Here is a 23,310-nt window from a genome sequence, read left to right on the forward strand (position 1 = left end):
CTGAATGCCCATGACTTATTACTTTTTAAGTCAAGGCCAATTAAACCAAACCCCACTAGCTGTGGATATGCATATTTCGGCCTTGTTATGGCCTCATTAGCACAGCACAAGCAGAGTGTTTGACTAAGCATGAGATACACTGGGGTGTTCTACCCTTGCTATGACTTCATCAGCACAGCACAAGCAGACTGCTTGATTAAGCATAAGAAACACAGGGCTGTTATACCCAGCTGATGTCCATTAACATTAGGGTTACTGCAAAATATCCTAACTAACAAACTAAAACAAAGAGTGAGAAGGTCACACAGAAAAAAAAAATCAGTAACAACTAAATGAAAACTCCAGCCAAGCTACAACTTCCACTGAGTGACCTCTCAAACCTCTTGTATCAGAGGCACATGGAATATATACAAATGACCCTTATGAACATCAGGTGTTTCAGCTATGTGGCGATTTTGAATGCCCATGATTTATTACTTTTTAAGCCGTTTCTTTGGCCAAATTTAGGCCAGGCCAAATAAGTCAAACCCACTAGCTGTGGATATGCATATTTTGGCCTTGTTATGACCTCATCAGCAAAGTGCAAGCAGAGTGCTTGACTAAGGATAAGTGACTGCAAAATATCCCAACTAACAAACTAAAGCAAAGAGTGAGAAGGTCACACAGAAAAACCAATCACTAACAAATTAATGAAAACTCCAGCCAAGCTGAAATCTGGAATTCCTGGAATGACCTATTTTTAAGGATTGAGACAGGACAAGCAATGCTATTGGATGCTCTTTGAAGGTATTTGGTGGGAAGGTCATAAGCTGAAGTGAAGGATGGTTTCAGTTTGCTTAAGAGTACCTTTATATAGGATGTGGGCACAGGTTTGCTGGACAAGGCCAGGATTGAATGTTGGTGAATCCTTGGTTAGAGATGCTATAGTATATATGACATAAAAATTGAATTGCATTGTGGTTTCCAGTAATGAGTTATTGGGAGAGACATCTGTGTTGAATTTATGACCAGAGTGCAAGTTGTTTTAATAGCTGTCCAGAAGTTTGTTGTATTTACTGTTATTCTGAAAGTTATTACAGTATATTTTTTGTCTTCACTAATTTGCTTTTTAGTATGATCACAAATCATTCTGAAGTTTTCAAGATATTGTGGTGCTTTATATTTTTGCAGTTCTTTCCACACTTTTTCTCTATCCTGCCATAGCATTCTCCTCCTTTTGGGTAACCAAAATGCTTTATTTGATTTTAGTATTTTGCTTCTAGAAGGTGCAAGGCTATTTAGGATATTCCGGAAGGTTGTATTGAAATCATTTTCAGCATCATCTAAGGGGAATATTTTTAGGAGGTTCCAGTTAATAGATGATAGGTTAGTAATAAGCATTTCTGAGTTAAACCTGGAAAGGTTAAGTGTTGTTTTATAAACATGGTGTTTAAGTGGATGTGTGAGGTGTCTGGTTGTATAAATTGGGGGATGATCACTGATGCAGTCTGACATTGTACCTGAGGTGCTGTATTTGCTAAGGTCTGATGAGAAGATACAGTCTAATAGGGAATTTGATGTCTTGCTATGATGTGTGGGGCTATTAATTACTTCTGTGAAACCATATAATTTCATGCTAGATATAGGAGAGTTAGAGTTTATGTCCAACCAACTAACATTCTCATCGCCTAGTAGTATTATTCCTTGTGGAGTTGTTATAGATATCCAATGTAGGATATCTACCAGTTTAGCTGTATTGTCACCAGGAGGTATGTAAAGAACAGTAATATATATTTGTTTATAATTGTTTAATTTCAGGAAGGTAATAAGAAGCTTTGCTGAACTGAATATTGGTATTGGTTTATTGTAAGGGGAAATGTAATAGTTGTTGTGAAATAGCTAATTTTCCAACTATAGTTCACTAATACTTGTGACAGCTGATAAAGTAGTTGATATGGATAACAGGGTGCAACAGAAGCACTTATGCATCGTAGGGCCACTAAAGAAGCAGGCCAGCTACTGTGTTAGAATTGGAGTTCTTTGTTTTGCCAGGCAGAAAAAAAGGTTCTTAATGCCATTGGATACATTGCATTGGTAGGATGCTCACACAAGAGCCTGGGCTGAGCCAAATTCCTGATTATAGGGTGATGTAATACACCTTTAAAAAGTAGGGGATGATGACAAGCATGCAAGATTTTGGGCAGCTCAACTGAATTCTGAAGGAATTTTAAAATACAAATGCAGTTGTGCAGTCACATTGACTGTCAAATGAAAGATGTGAAGGGTGCATAATATGGTGGGCTTACCTTACCTTTTGTTGTAGTTTGAAAAGGTGTTTAATTAACATTCCTTTTCATCAAAGATGTCAGCAAATTGTACAGAGGGAAAATTAAGGTGGTCATAGCTAATGAATGCACTTTCTATTTTTAAGGAGGCGAGACTTAGAGAACTGTTATTTAATAGGAGATGACAAGTGAGCAGTACCCTACTATTATTAGAAAAGCACAGTGTGGGGAAAAGGTGGATACTGAAGGAGTTGTATAAAAAAAGGATAGCAGGTAGAATTTACAGCATGTTGAAAAGGTAATGAATCAAGTGAGATCAGTCCAGAAAAGCATGCATCCTTCCTGCTAAGAAAGCAGGGAACTGGGAGATCTAATCTGTGAGCAGTGATAAATAAAAAAAGAGACCACAGGTAAGGAGGGTTTGCCAGGAAAGCAGGACTGTATGGAAGAGAATGAACCAAAAAACAAGGTAGAACCAGCACATTAATAGTATATAGGAGCAACCAAAGGTCAAAGTGAAGCCAGGTAGATTACTGTGTGGACAGTTACTAGACATTACATATGTTAAACAATGCTTGAATTCTATTCTTTCTATGCACGGTTATCTGCATTCTGTGTAGCCATAGAAGAATCAGTGGACTTTGGACATGTGCAAGGTTCCTGAAGTAACCCAGCTGAAAAGGGCATCAGACTATGACTTGAGAAGAAAGAGCAAGTTAGGAAGAATGCACACTTGCCTCTGAGCACTTTCAGGTTTGGATTAGGATTTCTTTGTTGCATTAAGAAAGAAAACTGGAAATTATTTATAGGAAATTTTAATTTTATTATGGTTACTTTTTGGATTGTTCTATAGTGGCAACTTATTCCAGAGGCTAGGGATATGTTGTGTGAGGAACCTATCCCTCCAACCAGTCTTGTTTATGTTTTGATGCAGGTTTAGGTCTCTAGTGCAAATGCTGGAGAGAAGCTTCAGGGGTGACCCAAAAGCACTTTCTGATTAAGTGACTTACTACAGGAGTACAGTATACAAACAGAGGTAAAACGAATCAAATCCTGTACTTTGGTTATAGGAAACAGCTCATTAATGATACACTGCTCTAATCCTTTGCATTAACTGCTAGAAACATAATATCATGGGGTGAAGTTGTAGAGAAGTTAAGATCAAATGTTTTTAATGAGATGATGAGTGAATGCTTCACAATAATGCTGGAAAGACAGTAGCAGTCTGGCTGTCCTGTGGGAAAAGTATAGGAAAATCCCAGAAAACAAATGGGTAATATCCATATTCAATTTAAGAAACAGGTTCTTGTCAGTGTGCTTTTTTTATGAAAGGCTGTTCATGAAAGCTGGTTATGGAGACATTGATGGAAGAAGGAGGTTACAGAGAAGGCACCAGCTACTTTTTTTCTTAACTAAAGCTTTTCCTACAATGAGTTGGAGTTTTACTTATAAAGTTAGGGAGGATATAAACACAGGGAAGGGTTCTGGAGGTATGTAGAGGGGAGGTGCAGGATCATGCTTCTCAAAAGGATTAAGCCAAGAAAGGTGACATTGAAAAGGTGGGTACGTTAGGAATACCAGGTGTTCCCTACTTATTTATTTTGGTTATAGAGCTTCAGGTGAGAAGAGTTAGGTTAAAAAAACTAGTTACACAGTGGATGCAAGGGATGGAAGAAATGTTTTCAACCTGTATGCAGATGATTACATGTGATTGCTAGGGAACATAGAACAGAAGCTCTTGTAGTGCTTTAGGAACTTGTTAGGTTCAGATAGGAAACAGAGATAAAAAACAGTCATTGAACATCTATCTGTAGTGGGGATGGTATCTTACCAGCAGCTTTGGAGAGTGAAAAAATATAGGAATCAAATTATATATGCATTTGGGGCAGATGACCAAAAGCAATGGATGATAGTTGGTGGAAGGATTTGATTTATTGTTGGCTAAGTGTTCGATTTGAATCAGCTCATCAGGGAGGATTATGATGATTTGGATAATTATGAGACAAATTTATATACCAGGTGAAATGTTGATATATTGTCTCAAGAGTGGATTAAGTGCAGCTGTCTTACACGTATGTGAAGGGTTTGTATGGAGAGAGAAAAGGCCTCAAATAGCTAAAGAAAAATGTAGAGTAAGAAGGTGATAAGAGGATGGAATCTTCTGCATACCAAAGGTTTGTAGTGGCAATGAATATACCCCAAATGTTGAGGGGAAGAAAATGTACAGAGAGGTTATGAAAGTCATTAGTTTACAGGAGGGATTGGGCAGAATATGAGGAACTCTGTGAGAATTTAGTGCAAGGTAAAGGGGAACCAAAAGTAAAATGATAGGATAAGAATGGGATTTATAGGATTAAGAAATGAATGAGAGGAAAACAGGGATGCTAGTTAATGTAAAATTTATAAGCTGAGGTCAAGAGGCTGGTTGAAATATAAGATGATATAAATGCTGTTATGTTTATTTTGAGAGGAGGGGGTGGAGATCATCAGAATGACCAACAATGAAAGGCTATACAGGCAGGACTAGGCAGACGTTTAAGCACACTGTGACATATGAGTTCATGGTAAATGAGAGAATGAAAGTGATGTGGGAGGATAAGAAGGGGCTTCAGGATCAACAACTTAATGAGAGGAGAAAAGAAGTGATAGTTAATGTCATTTCAAGAAATGAGTAGCATTTGTTAGCTGAGATCAGGGGACTGGTTGAAATATGAGGGGTAAAAATACTCTTATGGTTATATTGTGAATTGGGGGTGGTGGAAAATGTTGGGGTGGCCAGCAAACATAGAATTTGAGATAAAGAGAGAGAAAAAAGGAGAGGATTCCCAAGAAAAGAATGTGGCAAATCTACAAGGACATAGCAGCATGGAAAAATAACTTTGAATAGGCCAAGGATTACTTGGAAACATTAGAATGAAAGGTTAAGAAATGTCCATGGAATAACAAAAGAGTTATAATATGGGGCTTGTACACAACACGAAGATGAAAATATTGTACAGATGATATAAAATGTAGTTGAGGTTAAGGAGACAGAGTTTAATAACTGACAATGATTGTTAGAGATGTAATGAGCCCAGGCAGATAATAAACTCATGGTGGGACTGCAGGTAGGCAAAGTGGAGATGGGAAAGAGAAATGACATTGGAAGCAAAGAAATAGAAAAGAGATAAAAAGTATGTGGCAGCCATGTATGTTAAATATCAGGGAAAGCTGAAAAATATGGACAAAGCAAGAAAAAGAAGGACAGGAGTTTGTGATAGGATGTGTCAAGTTGAAGATTTCATTCTTTTTTGGATGGAAACAAAGGCAGAAAAAGTATGCTAGGCTAGCAGATTAGAATGCAAGGGGTTAGATAAGCTAATAAAAATTGTGACTGCAGCAAGTTATTATCAGTTATGAACCAAATGCTGAGACTGCCTATGCTGTGATCTCAAATCATGGGGAAATGTTTTCCTTTGGAGAATAACAAGGATGTGGAAGAATAACAGGACTGGTCAGCACTAAGTGCAGGAAAACTATCGGTTGAAGGTCACTGAATAAAGTAAACTAGAAAGATCTTGAACCCTTCAGAGAGCAGCATAAATGTTGACGTTCATGAGACTGTTCTACAAAGGTCTGACCTGCAAAGAACTTATGCCACTGGTGTTAATGGAAACAGCACTCTGGTTAAAAACAACCCTGTAATTCATCAAGAAAATTGATTACCTGTGGAAAGACTAAGAATTAAAACTGAAAAAGTATCAAACAGGTATGCTGCATTGGATACTGTAATTGGGCCTTCATGATTTACTACTACAGATGTAAGGACCCTTATTTATATTGGGACTGAATCCTTTTGTGATTTTATATTTCAGTCTGTATCTAGCTGAGAAGTTGACTTTTTTGACAAGAAATCATTCTGTTCTACTTGGAAGAATTATACAGTGTCTAGTAATGATTTTATCCTCACAAAGAAAATAACTGCAGTTTTGAATATTGAGTATAACTGACTGCGAAGTAAAACATTACATTGTTGTTCTGAGCATTGAATATAACTGATATAACTGACTGTGAAATAAAACACTGCATTTTTTAACACTTTATTGAATTATCACTAGTGACATAGGCAGACTTGCATTTACATTAAAGTAATCAAACCATATTAACAAGTTCACATTTATAAACATTATATATATATATATATATATATATATATATATATATGTATATATATTTCCTATAATTAAACCAACATAAATTATTCAATTTCTGCCTTCTGTTAAGCCTCATTCCTCCTTCAAAAATTGTTTCTGCATGTATTCTTCCCACAGTTATTTTTCTATGTAATTTACTTCTACCCTTTTCTAAAGATCCCACTTCCTGCTCTTTTATCTATGTTGCAATATCCATTACTTCATCTATAGCTGGTTTAGATTTTGATTTCTGTTTTCTAGTAATTGCATTTTTGGCAGCCACCAGAATTAAACTTAACAAGACCTTACTATGTCTAGATAATTCAGATTGTGTATCCCAGCTCAAAGAAATCATTTCTTTAGTTACACTCATTTGCTTGCCCAATATTCTTGATGAATGAGTACTCTGAAAGGAGTTTTTAAAGTCTTAAGGAGACTAAAAGAAACATCCACTGTGCATGGCCGAACAAATGATAAAACAATAAACCAGTTTAATAAAAGTTAAATAAAAGTGAGTGCTTTCATGGAATATTCTCCACTTCATCAGACCATACAAATATTACAATCAAGCACATTTTAAAAACAGACACAGAATGCCCTATCAACCAATGACATGCTCAAAGCAAATAGCATGTTTAAAAACTAAAAGATACAAAGTATCACTTAACTAATCATCATAACTTCAGTGCTGATCTTAAAGAGACCTTTGCATTTAACCCTTTTCCTTTATCAGCTTGTAAGCGTAGGATCCAGTAAAGTTCCCTATATTCAGTTCTAGTGGAAATATGTGTCATTCTTAAATCCTCATACATCTTCTCTATAACCATAAATTTAAAGAGATAAACTCCATCTGCCTCTGAAGCATGTTTCACTAATGGGTTCCTATTATTATTATTTCTTATATCCCTAACATGCTCTCTCATTCTTTCCATAAGGGTACAATTAGTTTTGCTGATATAAAAATGTTTATATTGTTGGCATTGAGCTAAATAAACTAGATGTCTAGCATTACAATCTGCTCTAGTTTTAAACTCAAATTTCTCCCCAGTAACTGAATGTATAAAAAAGGGGTCAACGTTAATATATCAACAGAAATTGCATCTACCACACAGAACTGTGCCCATTCCTTATATCCTATTTGTTGTCCCAGTGTTGTAGCATAGAAGCCTTTTAATAGAATAAACATAGGTCTTTTATCAAGAAATTCATTAATCCCGCTGTCAGCCCTCAAAATATGCCAGTTGTCATTAATAATTTGGCAAATTGCCCCAATGTTACTGGAATAATGAAGAGTTAACGGTACTGCTGTCCTAATATTCTGACTTGATTCTAATCTACTATAACTAGGTGCTGCCTCAGAAAAATATTGTTTAACTATACCACCACGCAACTCGTCTAAACCTGTCAAGGCTGCATCCAACTCTTTGGATCTATAAACCCTCTCCAAAAACTCACTTCTCATGACTTCTACTCCCTGCTCAAACTTAACTTACTGATTATTCAGGTGAGAAATCCTCATACTTTGTGCTCTTATTATATTGTGATAAACGTGTGGTGGATGTAAGCTATGCCTATGTAAAACATGATTTCTTTGGCAATCTGTCCCATATCTACTTGTAACAATGTGTATTAATCATAGTTATCTTTCATCACTACAATTCATTCAAGCAAAATCTATAATATCCTGTAAGTGTTCCCCTATTTACAATGATCAGTGACTATTGAATAATGCACCTGCCAGTCTGTAAAGCATTGCAGACTATAGTACATGAACTTAGCTGTGTTATATCTTGTGTGCCATTAAGTAACCTTTACTATTTGTTTACTTGGGGAGTCATATAATTTACCCTGATAAACATGTCATGATAAGCATGCCACTTTACTTTTCAGGCTATTGCCTTAACTGTGATGTTATTTTGTAAAATCTCTTTTCAATCATATACAGATACTGTGCATTCTGTGGAAATTATCTGGTAATCTCCCATACTAAAGAGATCATACTAAACATTTAAAATAATTATATTCCCCATCTGTAGTACTCTTAACAAAATTGCTTTGGGAACCCAATACAGTTATTAAAACCACTGATGCCCTTTGAGAGAAGAAAGTCCTAAAAATCTATTTTAATAAATGAGTCATTTTCTAAGTTGGTTTAATTATAAAATAAAACCACGATTCTTAGGTGATCATTCCTTTGGCAGTATAAACATGACATTCATGCTATATGTAACTATTTCTAAAAAGTTAATTTTCAGTTTTGCAAACAATATTGCTATTTCTTGTCTCAATATTTTCTTATGATAGTAGAAAAGCGACTTTACAATTCTGTTTGTGTTTGAATCTTCTTGTCTCTAGGCCTAAAGTTTGCCTAAACCATTTGAACAATTTGTATGTGTGTTCCCTTACCGATACACTCATTTCCATGTTACTAATTTATGGCCTCTAATTTTATGTATTTTTTTATTGACTCCAACTTAACTTTCTCTTTTTTTTCTTTTATATGGATAAGCATTTTCCACCAACTTCCTCTTCATGCCACTGTAGTAGTAAATAGAATGTTTTTTGTAACATTCCCCCTCTAGAGGATTTGGAAAAAAATCACTATAAAATACTCGAAAGACATTTTGGGGTGAAAAAAATGTAATTCATTGCAGTCTCTCATAATTTCAAAAGAATAGCCTTTTTTCTTGAAAAAAGTTGCATATATTATTTAACATTGTTTGCAAAAAGCAAGGTTTCCATACAAGTGTATATGCATTTCTTAATGCTGAAATTCTTTTCCAAAACTTTTTAATGTGTTTCTTGTGAGATGCTAAACTAACATATTAAAGTTTTGTCTGTAGTTTCCTGACACATTAAATTTCTAAAGTAGACTGCTACTCTTTGAATGTTACCATATAGTACAAGATTCTCTATGTCTTAGACTAGTAATTGTTCATTAGCCAAGAGTCATACCTGGAATATTGTTATTAACATAAATAACTAAACATAAACCTACTTTGTAGACATTTGTAGACCTAGCAATTTAACAATACAATACATGTTCATGGTGTACTTGTTCAGAGCCAAAACCAAAACTAAAAATATTCCCTGATCTATACAGTCATTGCTAGTTTGAGTGATATAAAGCACACCTTCAGCCAAAATATTGTTTTGTCTTTGGAATGATGGCACCCTTTTTTGGTTTCATTTATACTATGGCTCAGCCTAAATCTCATTCTGTCTTTTACTTTGCCCACAGCACAAGGAATCATTTCATGCACTCTATATGTAGTTACCTCTTACACAACCCCTTTTGCTTCACCTCTGCAATTTGTGAAAACATTTCAAAAGCAGTAGTGTTTGTTGTCATGCATATAAAAGTAGGCATGTCTTTAAGCAGGCTCTGCAAAAATTAACTCTACCACTAGTTCCCATTTGTATAGGACAAATATTCTCAGAACAGTAAGAGAAAAAAATATGGATTTTCTAGAGAAATGACGCATTAATCCCCTGCTAGTCTTTCTTGACCGTTGAAGCCAAACTGTTAAATTTGTTCCCTTGGTATACTACAGATTCAAGATTCATCAAAGTTCAGCTTCATCTAGAGGTTATTTGCATCTAGAGACCGATGTTTAAATATAAATTAAAATCCATTCCCAAGGTACATCTTTCAGCTATCCTTTTTACTAAAGATTTCCCATCCTTACCCAGAGATAGCAATGCAAGAAAATGCAATGAGGTTGTGGGGGAGCTCACTCTGTCTGTCTGTACTAGTCTATTTAGGAAGGGCTATGCTAAAATACATATTTCTGACTGAAATGATACTGCAGTAGTACTTAATACTTGATTTACACTCAAAGCAGGGGTAGGCATTACCAATATTCTTAGCAAATATTCACTGCAGATCTGTTCTTTAACATTGTTTTTCCAGTTGAGTCTATATAAACTTAAACTTCATGGACTTCTGTTTCTGGTGATGTTTTGCTGGAATTTTCTATCCCATTATTTAAACGTATGCATATTTTCAAAGGATAACTTTGACTTGTCTTATTCAAGGTTAATAATTTAATCACCTTGTCTATCACTATGTCAAGCAGAATATATTTATCTTAATAGTTAATGCCAATGTTCATGGCACCAGGCTTATAAAATTATAGCAAACAATGACATTTATGTGGCTCTTGTTTTGATGCCTTAATCTTCTGCATGAGTAATCCTAACACATGAAGTATGAATTACAGTAAACACTCAGTTAATCGGAACTCAAGCAACCAGCACTCTCAAGCAGCTGGCAAAAATAATCTAAGAAATGCAGTATAATTTTCACGTGTCACACTTTCTATTTTCCTCCACAGAAACATACCTTATGTTTTTAGAGTTTTAGCATTTTAAAAAGGAAGATAGGAATAAATTTCCTCTCTCCCCAAGCTGAGAATAGTTCAAACTGAACAAATAGTATAGGGTATAGTATTACTCAGGCCTATTTTTAATAGTAACTCTAAGGCAACTAGAAACTACAGTTATCTAGCATCTACCAATCCCCATGGGTGCCGGTTAACTGAGAGTTTACTGTACTGAATTTGTCAAGGTCATTGTTGCTTTCAGGGCATATGCAACTTTTCCAAGAATAATATCTATTTTTGTAAACATTTCCGCCTATGGATGCACATAAAATGATGTGCTTCTTTCCTTCATTGTAGTTTCACATCAAAGTACAAAACATCTTCTTAGCAACATATAAATTCTATTTTCACAACACCAAAATTTGCATATGCATTAATTTCTTTTGTTAACCAGGTAAACCCATAAATACAAGTGCCCTTTTCAGAGGTGACCAGGAGCACTGCCTGGTTAAGTGACTTGCTCACAATCGTGCAGTAGGCAAATGAAGATGGAAGGAACTAAACCCTGTACTCTGAAATAGAACAGCATTCAAGAGCATTAATCTTTCAAACTGCTATTAAAATAGTTTCCCTTTTAAAAAAATGCATTAGTTAAAGCAAGTAAGCAGGACAGTTTCAGTACTGTATATTCTGAATTAATTAGTGAGTGCAAATGTAGAAGATGCTGGTGAAGAGTAAAATTGTATGTAACATCATTTTCAGTTTGTGCCTTTCTTTAATATTCATATAAGGTCATAGGTAAATACTAGGCTAATGACCTCCTGGTGTGGCAGTGCCATCACTGTATGTGTTTTAAGTGAAAGCCGTTGTAACTAAGGCTTTTACTTTGTTGCAATATTGTATCTTTTGTTGTCCTTTCTGTATGTGCCTGCCCATCACCACAACTCACAAAATTATGGAAGTAACTCTTTGATAGAGAATCCATCCCCTCAGTCATTTGTCTGAATAATCTGAGGTGGCAATACAGGATAACTGTGTATTCATTTTAGTGTAAGGATTTTTTTTTAATAATTGTGATGGCATATATTGCCTCCAGGTTCAAAGTCAATGACAGAGGAAGGCAAGTATCAAAATATCAATAAATTAATCTCCATTATGACTTTGTTTGGATTGTACATTTTGTTGATTATAGGTCTGATTTCTTACAGGTTTATATGAGTTATAGTGTTTATGCTCTTCTACATTATTTTGATGGATACAACTTGCATACTATATTCCAGCTAAAATGCTATATTTATGGGACTTAACTCTTACAATTGTATATGAGGAACTGTAGTATATACAGCACATTTGGCATTGTAACCAAGAGAACACAAACTACTTTCATATGGTTTGGTTATGTTTGAAAATTATGAATCTATAGAATATTATCCTACAGGGAGTAGAATGAGACTCAGAGAGAAGTTACCCAGCAAGGATGAGTTTCAATTTGGCTGCTTGGTACTTGGAAGCATGTCCAAAATCTGGAAAAACTGAACTGCTGTAGCTACATTTCTTTCAGTTCTGTTTTTACATTGGAAAAAAAAACTTTCAAAGGATTAGTTTTCATATACAGAGACTTTTGTTCTAGACTGAAGACCTGAACATATGTAATGCTGAGTATGTAAAAACGGAATCAATACTGATTTTTTAAATTCCCATCTCAGACAATGGTCAAAGATCATTGGAGGTGTTGATATCTTTATGAAATAGTAAACATTTCTGTTTTCTTATCTTTAGGCTTACAATAATTAAAAAGTGTTGAAAATGGTTATGCTATGTTGATTGAAAGCAACCGTTACATGAGAATACAAACTGGATTTTGAAAATGTTTCTCTTTTTCTTAATCTAAGAATATTTTTATTCAAATTTTGAATGTTGTTATAGTATGTTTGTACTACTGGTGAAAGTCTAAAATAAAAGCTGGTTGGTTTAAAAAATTAATCAGGCTCACTTGAATGGAGTTAATCCCTTACTTGAAACAGTTTTAATGAGAGTTCCTCGGATACTGAGCTTGCAACTTTAATATTACATTTTTAGATCCTGTGTATCTTCTGCAAAAATTCATTCAATCTGCAGTGTTTGCCTATGCTTTTCAGGATTGCAAATTAACTGAAACTTATCTTGGTAGGAAATAATCCGGAGGCAGATAGTAAGTTCTTGATAGGGCACTGGTCTATTACAGGACACAGACACACGTACATACACACACACACACACACACACACACACACACACACACACACACACACACACACACACACACACACACACACACACACACACACACACACACACACACACACACACACCACAAGAATACTTATGACTAGCTTGGAGAAATGCCAATTCACCTAACATAATGTCTTTGAAATGTGTGAAACAATGAGACTACCTAGTACTCAAAAACCAAACACCATGAGGCAACAATGCACTGTGATAACTTCAAATTGTCCCATTTCTTAGGCTACATATAGGTATGTACAGAATTGAGTATTTAAAAGCAAATACACTCTTCTCTGAAATGGGATTTCTCTTTACCGATGGAAGTTATAAGATATGAAACTGCTTCAGCTGAAAATACTGAAGTGTTTTATGGAGTAATAGATCCTTCACACTAGCTATGACACCGGAGAAAGTTTCAGAAAATATATTTTATATTGTATATTATGTCCTGCTGCAAACACATGGTCTGGATAGAAACTTTCATGAAATATTAGTTTTACCTCATTAGAAAATGCACTTATTTGTGGTACAATTCTGATATAAAATGTAAGTAAATGCACTGAAAATTATATCAGAATATGATGAGCATAGAAACTGATTATTACAACTATGTTTCTCCATAATACTGAAATTGCAGATGATGTTGCATTATATCAGGTTGCAATTCCTGCAGCATAAAGCATATGGATGCAATACTCAAAACGAATAGATGAGAAGTACTGCTGAGAGTAATGTTATCAGTGAATCATAGGGTAAAATAATTATTTGTACAGATATGTACTACCTCATGTAATAAAAAAATAAATATACCTGATCATAGGCATTCATGATCTGTAGTACCTCTTGAAAGAAGACCTTTGAGCTTCGCTGTTTGTGGTCTTCCCTCATCAGCAGAGCTTCTCACCATAACCTTTTCTTATTGTTTATGTGCAGCCATTCACATTCCAATAAATTCAATATGCAATATTGAAATAACAGATATAAAACATTATTTGTTTTAATATACTACACACTTAGATGATCCCTTAAATGACACATGTTAAGAAGTAAATCTATTAATACTGGCCTGGGATGCCAAATTTGGATAATTTAAAATGCCAAATATGAACTTTATGTTTTAACTGAAATGGCTCAGGTTGCTGCGCTGAGCATGGTACTGATCAGAACTAACCTCCTGTTGTATTGTTTGTTGAAAGAAGGGCTATGCATGGTATGTCAAGATATGTTCCAACATATAAAAGTTCCAAACAGAAATGCTATTTTCTGAATTAACTTGGCTAATGATTACAGGATATTTCCTTTTAAGTTCCATACTTTATGTTCACAGAAAGACCTCGGATCACCTCTCATCCACAGGATGCTGATGTAACACCAGGAAATACTGTTTATTTCTCTTGCAAAGCAGAGGGTAATCCCAAGCCTCAAATCATCTGGATACATAACAAGTAAGTATCAAAAAAATTTTGAATTTATATTGCAATTATTCATTTTGATTTCTGTGTATAGAGAAGAATATATTGCAATACTTTTTTCAAACTTTTTGGCAACCAATACATGATCATTAAATGCTCCCTGGGCATCTCCTCATAGAGTAGAATTGCCAAACATGACTTAGCTACCCCTGGCTAGCTGTAACCCATGTTTGGAGCCAGTGAGAAAATCAAGGCCTCCTGGTATAGAATCATACTTCCACTGAGGAGTGTTTTCTCTTAATGCTTAACACCCCCCCACCCAATTTGTGTGCCCAACCTATCTTGTGGGGTTGTATGCAGTGGGTTTATTGGTGTATCATTCATGCCTCTGCATACAACTGAACTACACCCTTCCCCCCTGTGGACAACAGCTCCTTGTTTCACCAGCCAGCATCAGAAACTGATCAAGATAATGCATCTGAGTGTACGCACAACCCTCCCCCCTGGATAAGTTCGCCCATCCTCACTTCATGAGCCATCAAGCGCTTGAGCTAGTAATCAGCTTAGGTTGCCTGGGTCATAGTCAGGGCTTCATCCATCTTCATCACCAGAGTAGGTAATATTTTGAAACAGTTGCAACATTTGCATTGTCTGGTAACTGATTTTTTTTTTTTCGTTACATTAAGCCACTATATATATAAACCATTAAGTTGCAAGGAATTGCTTCTTTAAAGACTTATAATGAATTCATTATGCTTTCTAGATATTAAGTCTAACTTTATTCTGACTTATTCATTTCATAAATAATTTACTATCAGCATTTCTATAAATTAGATGCCTAGTCAACGGAATTACTTTGCACATTGATATGTACCATTGGTAGATCATTCAACACAGAACTAGACTGGCAAACATTTTTGTATTACACCCATCTTTACTAGTAGTTTTGACAACTTTAAAATAAGGCAAACAACACGAATTTAAGATATATAATTTCTCTGTAATATATTCAACTTAAATATGTAAAACTGTGCAAGATGTGGTTAAATTGTTAAAATACATTTCTAAAATATACATAGCTTTGGTTAATATATTAATATAGAAGGGCAGCCTTCACATATGCTTAAAATATCTGGGAGAGCTATTTATTTTATTTCCACTCTTTAGGTATATCATACTGTCAATCGATTCATGCAGTAAGTTTGACTACCTTTAAAAACTTGGCTTCGTTCCAGAGTTCAGATGCTTAATGAGGGTCTTAACAAAGATAATGAACCACTCATTATGTCTGGTTTAATACGTCTTTATGAATACTAGACACAAGAACCATTCACATATTTACCTGAAGTGGGTAGAGCACAGGTGGTGGAAGAAGCAGCAATGGAAGCGTGAATGCCACGATAAAGGTCGGTAAGATGACAGAAGGATGGACACAAACACGTGGCACTGATTATATGGTGGAACTTGTGGAAATCAAGAAATTATATAAGGCTATGCTTGGAATGTCTACTGATGATAGATGTTATATAAAGCTACTGATGATAGTGATGATACAGAGACCTGCCTGATTCCTTGGATGAGAACCTATCATTAAAGTGCCCTCACTGTACTGGCAACAGGTTCTGATTTCTAGCACTAAAGGCACATAGCAGGTTCTGATTTGTAGCAGTAAAGGCACATAGCTCCTGCAGTTTTGCAGAGCAGTGGATATGGTATAATGTCTCACATAAAAAAAATAACTCCAGAAGAATGAGTAAAGAGAACAGAGCAAGCAAGAAGTAATGTGTGGTGCTGTTTCAACATCACATCCTGTGAAAACCAGGAGGTGAGATATATGATGCTGTTATGTATGGCCTTGTGGATGATAACAGCCAAACCACTGACTTAGAAATTGGCATGAAGTATTTTTGGATTACTGTACTGCCTGATAGGTGATACTGTGAGAAACTAATCCCTACTGGTTTGTACAATGGTGGACTGAGCATAGAGAATAAGTAAGCAGCATTTAGGGCTGCAGAGAAAGGAAGGAGGAGGTGATAATCTCTGGTGTTGATAGTACAGTTTAGTATTTTATTTTTTTATTTATTTTATTTACTTTATTTTATTTTACATTTAAAAATTAGAATTAGAAATGCTAATAGTAAATTATTTATGAAATGAATAAGTCATATTCCAATATGAAGAAGTGAATTTTGTCACTGCACTGTTAGAGCTGTAACCAGTCATGACAGTCATGAAGTAAGGAGGGGATTGAGTCATCATCCTATGAAACATAAATATACAATATTGTATGATACTGCGTGTTGGGTTTACATTCAAGGTTTTGTCTTGAAATGCATATCTGAGGCTGAGGGTATCGTAGCCAACTTCAGGAAGAAAAAGGCTGTTCTAAGAGATATGTAAGCTTTTGCACCTATTCATGTTTATTTATTGTACCTGTTTACTCACATACCCAAAGTGAATTGGTCCATTTGGAGTTGAAGTTCTGTCAGAAAAGCTAACGATAAAATATAGAGGACAGGTATCTTGCACAGGAGATATGTTTAAGCTGGTTTGGCTATAATTAAAGCATTATTTTCATTTGTAAAATATATATTCTGTTATATTCAAATTTATATACAGCATTACCCAAACCTGTTAACATACAGAACACATTACAAGGGTAACAAGAGAATGCAATGAAACTTGTATTACTTATAAACAGTGTGCTACAACATAGATTTAATATCATGACATTCAACTCTAGTTTCTTTTAAATGTTAAAAGGACCAAATGTGTGCTATTTGGCATTAACTCTAGCCCAGTTGTTATCTGCCTTTCTGCATTGCTTCTATTGTCAGCATACACATATAAACATGCACACACATGCACATACACACACACACACACACACACACACACACACACACACACACACACACACACACACACACACACACACACACACACACACACATTAAGTTGATTATTAATTAATCTACAATAGTCCCCACAATTTTCTTTATAATATGATTTTGTATTTTTGACTACTTTATGTATTTTAGATAGGTACCCTTTTTCTATTACATTTTGGTATCCTATAGTAATCATAAATTCTATAATTTTGGGTACAGTATCTTTTATAGTTATATGCATTAACTCTAGCTTATTAATAACAAAATGCTTTAAGTTTGTATTTCTATCCACATTTCACTTTGTATATCATATTTGCTGATAATGTAATCCATAGAAATAACTTTTTCAGAATTCATTAACTGATGCCAATATATTATTTTTCCCATTTACAATAATTTTTGAGACATTAAAGGTGTTAATGTTATTCTGTGTACAAACTGTAGGATACAGTAGAAATGACCATACTCTAAATCCTTTTATTCAAATAATTTTAAATATATTTAATGTATTAGTTATATATCTGAACGTATATGTCTATTTTTATTCTCCAAAATATATTCCCTTACTAACCACAGAAAATTACTGGAAAATATTCTACTGTATTGAACTTGTAATTAGTGATTTGATTTTAACCAAACTAATCACTGTATTTCCTGCCACATAGAATATTTCGAGTTTAACCATAATGTTATTGTCTTAATAATGGATGATAATGCATACATTTCTATTTCTGGGAGGCCAGTTCCACCTATTATCCAAATTTTTAGATGACAATTTAGTGCTAATCTGGGTTTATTGGGGTACCATAAAAAGTTCAACATCAATTAATTAAATTTATGTATACTTTCTTTAGAAAGAGAAATAGCTGTATAAAGTATAATATTTTTGGAAATATAATCATTTTACTTAAGAAAAAAATATCTTCCATTGCAAAAAAATGTTCCATCTATCCATAAGACGTTTTATATTGTTTAAAATATTAGTATAATTATTAATTAATATTTCATTAATATCATTTGATAAAATAATTCCTAGTTATGCAATTCTATTGTCTAGTACTATATATTTGGAAAATTTCTTAATCATATTATGCGTTTTACAATTTATAAGTAATATTTAGTTTTATTGTCATTAAATTTAAGGCCAGAAAACCCTTTGGAAGAGTTCTGTTGTCTCAAATAAAACTTGCAGTGAACAGCCATAATCATTCACTGTTAATAAAATATCAATATCATCTGCAAACTATTGAATTTTAGAATTCAAGTGATTATTGAATTGTATACCTTTAATGTTAACATTAGATCTAATACAATTAGCAAATGGTTCTATGACCAGGGCAAATAATAATGGTGACAATGGACATCCTTGCTTGGTACCTTTAGTAATTGTAATTGGTCTATAAGTATATGATCCAATCTTTATATAAGCTAATGTATCATATAACAGTCTAACTAATTATATAAAATCATGTGTAAATCCATATTCCTCCAAAGCCAACAGCAAGTAATCCCAATGATCTGAATCAAAAGCACTATTGATGTCTAGTCAAACTAGAATCAAACTTCCTTTTGTAGTATTGCTATAGTCAATTATTGTGAGTATTCTTTTAATATTATCATATGAGTTTCTGTTTAATATGAAACTAGTTTGATCTTCATCAATCAGCAAAGGTAAACGGTAAAAACTGTTTATTTCTACTAGAATGTATTATAATTGACATTTAATACGGATATTGGTCTATAAGGTGAACATTCTTTTCAATCTTTATCCGACTTTACAATTGGAGAAATTAGTGTATATTTCCAAGATGGGGGATATTTTTAGCTTCCTTAATGAATACAAAACACTCTTAACAATATTGCCAGAGCTTCCCGAGGTAATAGTTTATACATCTCAGGAATAGCATCATCAATTCCAGGAGCTTTGTTTAATTTTAATTTATCAATTTGAAATGTAAGTTCAGATATTAAAATAAGGTTATCTATTAATTTAATCTGATCTTCTATTTTAGTTTATTTTTCATTTGTTTCATAAAAAAGATTTTATTATACTTTCTGGTTCTATTACAGAGTTATACAAATTAATTGAAATAAATTGTATTTCAAATGCCTCTAAAATATCTTCTAAATCTGAAACATTTTTTTAGTCCAGAAATATAAACTTATTTTATTTGATTAAATTGAAAATTCCTCTTTATTGTATATGCTAATCTGCATTGACTTTTAGGATTCATAGAATAGGAGCTCATGTTAATCTTCTCTAAGTTAATCAACATTTTAAGATGTAATGCCTCTACATATTTTTTACTTATTTTATCAAGTTCTTTTACTAAATTTTTATTACATTTTTGAATATCCAATTTAAGTTTATCTACTTTCATTTTTATCTCTAATAATTCTTTATCCCACTGTTTTTTTTTCTTATTTATATACCAAGATAGAATTGTATCATATACATATCATTTTAAAAAATCTCACACATAAATCTCAGATGTCAAGGTAATAGATGGAAGCGAACAACAAAACCAAAACCAACAAAAAGATCGCTCAGGAGAACCAGATAAGGGTACAGACCAGGAACCAAGAACAGATGCAATCCAAGGCAGTTTATTAGCAAAATCCAAATGCTGGTATACAAAATACGTTTTCGAAAATCTTCATCAAGGCAAAACAACGTTCACAAATCACATCCACTTAAATACAAATTTAAAACCATGTATAAACCAATAGTATCATAGACACAATTACCTATTTAAATTAATACTTAAAGTAAAAAAGACATATAAAAAGAACAAAAAGAAAACAATGGTCTTTCTCATAGTATAATCAAAACCCATTCATAAACCATATTTATATGTGTATTAATTAATAATCAATTCTATATTATATATAACATAATTAAAACATTAGTATAATTCATCATATAAGTTATTGCTATAAATCTCAGATGTATCTTTCGGCAACTTTATATTTATAAAGGATTGAATGTTGTTGTTATAAAATCCCTTAAAATATTTTAGCTTAGTTAGATATGATGGAATTCTACTAATAGATGTTTTTTGCATTCATTTTTAATTCAAATGTAATTGCATTATGATCAGATAATGAACATGAGACAACTTTATCTAACTTTGCTATTATATCACTTGAAATATATACTCTATTCTGCAATGAGTACAATGTCAATACAAAAAAATGTGTAAAAATAATGAATTTGCTTTTCAGAATTAATTTATGTCCTTAATATTAAAAAAGTCTATGAAGTCCATTAATGCTTTAGATGATGGTGGATTCCTACACTTATTTATTGTGTTAGTATCACAACCATTCAAAATACAATTAAAGTCACCAGCTAAAATTATACTCCCTTTAGAGTGTTGTATAATCTCCTCAAACTGTTGTTTAACCACTTTAGCTCCTAATGGAGGAATCTGATAATGATTAATTAGAGTGAAGAGTCTCTCATTTAATTCCAAAGTTACTAGACAGAACATCACAGATTTATTATCGTATATATTTATGATTTTAGGCATTAATACAGTGCTTTCCCATAAAATTGTAACACCTCTTTTCTTTTGTTTATAGTGAGAACTAACAAATACTATATAGATATTTGTATTATGTCTATTAATATCTTCTGTTATTAAATGCATATCCTGTAAGAGTACAACTCGGGCATTACAATTTTAAATACTTATTTAAACTCCCCCTTTTACAACTTTTAGTCAAACTATTTACATTGATAGAAATACACTTCATATACAATTCACCAAGAGAAGTATAGTTAGCCATGTGTTCTTACCAGTATAGGGAAAAAAGAGAAAAACATCACATAATTTAAAACATAACTTTTTTTTGCAAATACAACTGAAAGTGATTGTATATGATTTTCAAGCAAGCTTAAATTATTAAGGTTCATAGACACCAAACTATAAGTAGTTAAAACTGAAATATTAAGCATTTAAATAAAAGCTAAACCACACAATCCCTGGAGTTTAAGACCTCATATTTGACTAGCATCTCTCTTCAAATCTTCCCTCTAAAGTCTCCACCTGAAACTAACCCCCTCTTTAAGAGCTAAACTCATACAAATTCAAATCTGCAAGGATTCATGGAGTTTTTTTAGAGGGCATTAATAACTTGAATTTTGACCCAGAATTTAATTTTTTAACAGTGGATATCCAGGACCTTTACACTGTTATCCCACAGGACATTGGGATAAACTGGGTAGTTGATTTCCTGCTCCTAAAAGGAGCAGATCAAAGTGAAATTTACTTAATTGAGAGGTTGATGGACATTGTCCTCAGTACTAACTTTATTTTATGTAATAATGAACACTTTCTGCAGAAGAGTGGAGCCAGTTTTGCAAATACAGCCATGGCCTACTGGGAGACAGAATTTGTATTTAAGGACAGGAATGTTTTGAATAAGCTCTCTTGGTACACAAGGTACCTGGATGATATTTTTGTCATTTGGAAAGGTAACAGTTAGTCAGCTATGGAATATGTTGGAAAAATTAATAATACCACTTCATTTTTGGAATTTACCTTCTAATTTGAGAATGATGTAATAACATTTCTAGATGTATACTTGAAGAAGGATAGAATCAATAATAGATACCTTGGGAGAATTCAATGAAAACCAACATATTCAAATACATTCTTAGACTATGATAGTTCCCAGCCATTTCACCAGCGAAATGCCATTGTAAAAGGTCAGCTGGTGAGGGCAGCCAAGATTACTTCATTATTAGAGGATTTTGTGTTGGAATGACAACTATACTGAAGGATATGTACATCAAGAGGAGATACCCAATATCTTTAGTTGATGATTTTATTTTTGAAGTCCATAATAAAAGAATGAGGGGGAACTTTAAACCCATTTTGGGTAAGGGAGTACATGTGAATGACCAAAAGAGGGGAATATTAGAGCCATCTAAAGATTTGAAGACTAATTTCCAGCGTAGGACTAGTTTTATTACTATGCATTCTGTTAATTCACAACTCATAAGATATGTCCTTAATAAAAACTGGAATTTATTTAAGTAAGATGTCATCCTTATTACTAAGATTGGAGATGCCCCTAGGATTGTATTTAGGAGAGGATTAAATATTAAAATGATCCTAAAGAATACAAGGACAAATGTTATATTTAATCAAGGTATGAGGAAATGTGGAAGATGTCCACATTTTAAACATGTGGATAACACTAATTCCTTTATGATTAATGGCAATATATATAAAATTAGGGGTAAATACTCTTGTGAGACTAAGGGGGTCATTTATTTAGCTAGGTGTCAACCATGTCCTCTATTTTATAAAGGCAAAATGGAGAGGTATTTTAAACAACGAATATATGAACACCAGTATAACATTGTTAAAAGCAATGTTAATAATGCCCTAGCCAAACATATTTTGTATAATCATGATCATTTATTTCATTATGTAATAACTGAGCATATTAAGAAAAGGGACGGGCCATGGCCATTAAGACTATCGAAAGAGAACTATTATGGCAGCTCAAATTAAATGTATTTGCCTACCCAGCACTTAAAGAGAACTGTACACAAGCTTGTATTCTTAAATCAAAAGCTCTGGCAAGATAGGCTTATATTCACATAATATATAATTAGTTTTTAATATATATTTTCATATATATGCATTGGGTATACTTTATTATTTTTATATGTTCTTTATTATTGTTAGGTTTATTGGGTTGAATTAATAATATTTTAGGGCTGTTTGATCATATTTGATTATATGTTTATATTTACAGATATGTTTGTTAAGATCTGTCTCTTTTAGAGAAGGATATTGTGACGTCATTATTGTTTTTTTTTTGGCAAGTACTTTAAAAATGGATACTTTGTAATCAAATTGTATCTGAAGAACTTCATGGTTAATGTGGATGGACGAAAGCGCTAATACATTTTAGAAGAATTGGCTGCTGTGGTATTTCATATAATTTGTTTTTTAACT

At 33.4% G+C, this 23,310-nt stretch overlaps 1 protein-coding gene across 1 annotated transcript in view; it reads left to right on the top strand.

Annotated features, from left to right (window-relative positions):
• LOC122792861 (peroxidasin homolog) overlaps positions 1–23,310 on the top strand; it is a 1,756,079-nt gene that overhangs the window by 1,727,404 nt on the left and 5,365 nt on the right. Inside the window, exon 8 of the mRNA XM_044060419.1 lies at positions 14,354–14,471. Within this exon, the coding sequence (XP_043916354.1) occupies positions 14,354–14,471 (118 nt within the window). The remainder of the gene's footprint in view (positions 1–14,353; positions 14,472–23,310) is intronic.

Source organism: Protopterus annectens, chromosome 2.part0 (assembly GCF_019279795.1).
Source record: "Protopterus annectens isolate FY-2018-M chromosome 2.part0, PAN1.0, whole genome shotgun sequence".
NCBI lineage: Eukaryota > Metazoa > Chordata > Ceratodontiformes > Protopteridae > Protopterus > Protopterus annectens.